This window comes from Gekko japonicus, unplaced genomic scaffold (genome assembly GCF_001447785.1).
Source record: "Gekko japonicus isolate JY-2015 unplaced genomic scaffold, Gekko_japonicus_V1.1 scaffold1748, whole genome shotgun sequence".
Taxonomy (NCBI): domain Eukaryota; kingdom Metazoa; phylum Chordata; class Lepidosauria; order Squamata; family Gekkonidae; genus Gekko; species Gekko japonicus.
Window position 1 is genome coordinate 192,302 of NW_015169832.1, and position 2,433 is coordinate 194,734.

At 56.1% G+C, this 2,433-nt stretch overlaps 1 protein-coding gene across 1 annotated transcript in view; it reads left to right on the forward strand.

Moving 5' to 3' along the window:
- USP11 (ubiquitin specific peptidase 11) overlaps positions 1-2,433 on the forward strand; it is a 48,178-nt gene that overhangs the window by 2,110 nt on the left and 43,635 nt on the right. Inside the window, exons 2-3 of the mRNA XM_015417275.1 lie at positions 1,180-1,289; positions 2,244-2,369. Coding sequence (XP_015272761.1) covers positions 1,180-1,289; positions 2,244-2,369 — 236 coding nt within the window. The remainder of the gene's footprint in view (positions 1-1,179; positions 1,290-2,243; positions 2,370-2,433) is intronic.

Here is a 2,433-nt window from a genome sequence, read left to right on the forward strand (position 1 = left end):
CACTTAAAATTAATCCATCAGACTGGTCTGAACCAAATAGCGAAATTCTCTTTTAAACGCTCATAAATGACTGTATAAATTCACTAGTAATAAGGCTCGTTGCAGAAAGAAACACAACGAGCTCTAGAAAGAGGGCCTGGGAGAATGCTCTGGCCTGCAGCAGTCAGCCCCCCCCCCCCAAGCGCCATGGCTGGACCACTGCTACCGTGGGTGGCCCTCTCCTCCACCTCGGTGGCCCCCCTGGCCCTCTCTGACTTGCAGCCATTGTAAACAGCGAGAGGTGGGCAACAGAGCCGGCATGTGAGGCGGAGCCAGCTTGAGTGGCCAGAGCTGGGGTGGAGAGGTGAGTGGCTGGGATGGTGGGGGCGTGAGGGGGGAACCGGCCACTGCTCGCTGGGTCCTTGTTCCATGTATGGGGTGCGCAAGGGATGGAGGGGGCTGTGGGAGAGGACAGAACCGAGGACCCCACCCCCAACACTGCGCATGAGCCGGAGGGAAGTAGGCCCCAGACATCACCAGCCCCACGGAGAGTCCCGTCCGTCCCTTCCGTCAGCTCTGAGCACACTGAGCTGGAGACGCTGGCCGCCGCTTCTGTGGGCGGGACTCCGCAACCCAGGCAGCCAACGCAGCCAGCGCCTTCTGAGTGGCAGTTCAGGCAGCCAACTGATTTTGGTGCACATAGAACTTTGCCACTCGAAAATGGAATTATATATAAGGAGAGATGATTTCTTAGATTCATTTGGGTTTGCTGTGTAAAGCACTGAGGATTGCCCATCCTAATGGCCATAGCTGGGGGAAGGAGGAGTGGATGCTAAGATACTGGGAAATCCTGGAGTGTTCAGTATCAGGATGAAGGTGAGGGAAAGAGCAGAAGCAGTGTCTTGCTCCAGCTGTGGGACACATCTGTCTCTTTTTTGTCCGCCTTCAGCTGCCCTGGCTTCTGTCTTGGAAAGCTTATCTCAACAGTCACGGTCCCTGAAAATGTCAAAAATAAAACAGCTGGGATTCTGGAGAACCTGGATGGGTTAGTTGCCAGCGGCGTCCTGTTGTTCTTAGGCCAGTCCTGAACATGCAATAAGCTCTGTTTTGATTTGAGGTGAGGGTGGGAAGAGCAGTTGCATGCTGTTCCTGTTTGCAAGCTGCTATCCCCTGAATTCGATCTCCCGCTACCTTGCGCAGGTATCTGCTGGAGAACCACTGGTACCAGCAGTGGAAAGCATACGTGGAATCCGGAGACCAGAACTCCAGCTCTTACCCTGGTCGAATCAACAATGCCGAACTCTTTGAAGGTACGGTTTCTGCCACTTTACCAGAAGTTAGCCCTTGATTCTCTTGCCATCTCGTTTCGAGTGGGGTGTGTAGCAGCCCCGTACCTCGGAAATCTTTGTTGGGAGTGGCCAAGGGGGCAGTTTAGTACAGTGGAGCTGACTACATTACAGGGTTGTTGTTGTTGCTGGGGAAATGTAGAGGAGGAGAGCAACGGCCAGGTAAGAGCTGACAGGTAAAAACGGGGTGGGGAGCAGCACCTGGGGTACTTCGAAAATAATAAAGGAAGGTCCGGATTTGTGTCTGGGAGTTGCACTCTCTCCGAAGCGCGGTGCATCGCTCCGGAATCAGAGCCTGCCCTCCAGAAGATCCAAGATGTCTGGCAAGCGTTGCTGAAGGAGCTGGGAGAGCCCCTCGAGGCTCTGCAGGCACAACCTGGTTCCGTTGGCTGGGCAGCAGCAGCGGCAGGACAACACCCCCCCCCCCCGAGCAGCCCCTTAACCCCTGGTGCCAATGGGCTATTCTCCTCGCATTCCCTTCCTACACACACAGAGAGACCCCTGCTTTTGCGGGCAATCCGAGAGGAGAGCAAAGACAGGACCTTTGTCTTGCACCTCCCGAAGCACGCACCAGCTTGGCGCATGGGCCGAGACGTGCTTCCCCTCCCTTGGCAAGCCTGGCGGACACTTCACAGAGAAGGGGAAGGGGGAGAGACACAGCTGTTTGGGGAAGGTGCCAGGCTGTTCGGGGAGGGTGCTGGGCACTCACAGGCACCACCACGCATATGGGCCTGGTGTCCAGGTGGCTGGGAAGTGGCATTCCCCTTTCCCCCCCGCAGCAGTGAGTTCCGCTGATGAAGCGCCTGCTACCTGTTGTGCTGGAACTGGACACGCACTGCTTGTTGGAGAGTGACTTGCTTCCCTGGAAAAGGTGGTCCTCCCTGTGATATCAAACCCTCTTTCCTTCCTTCCTTTCAGATCTGGAGTCGTACCGGTTGAAGGACAGGCTGGTGGAATACGAGGAATACATTCTGGTGCCGGAGGAGGTGTGGGACAACCTGGTGAGCTGGTACGGCATTGAGCACGAGCAGCCACCCATTGAACGCAAGGTGAGGAGGGGTTTGCAGCTTAGTCCCTCGACAGGAGGAGGGATACGTTCCCCCCCCCC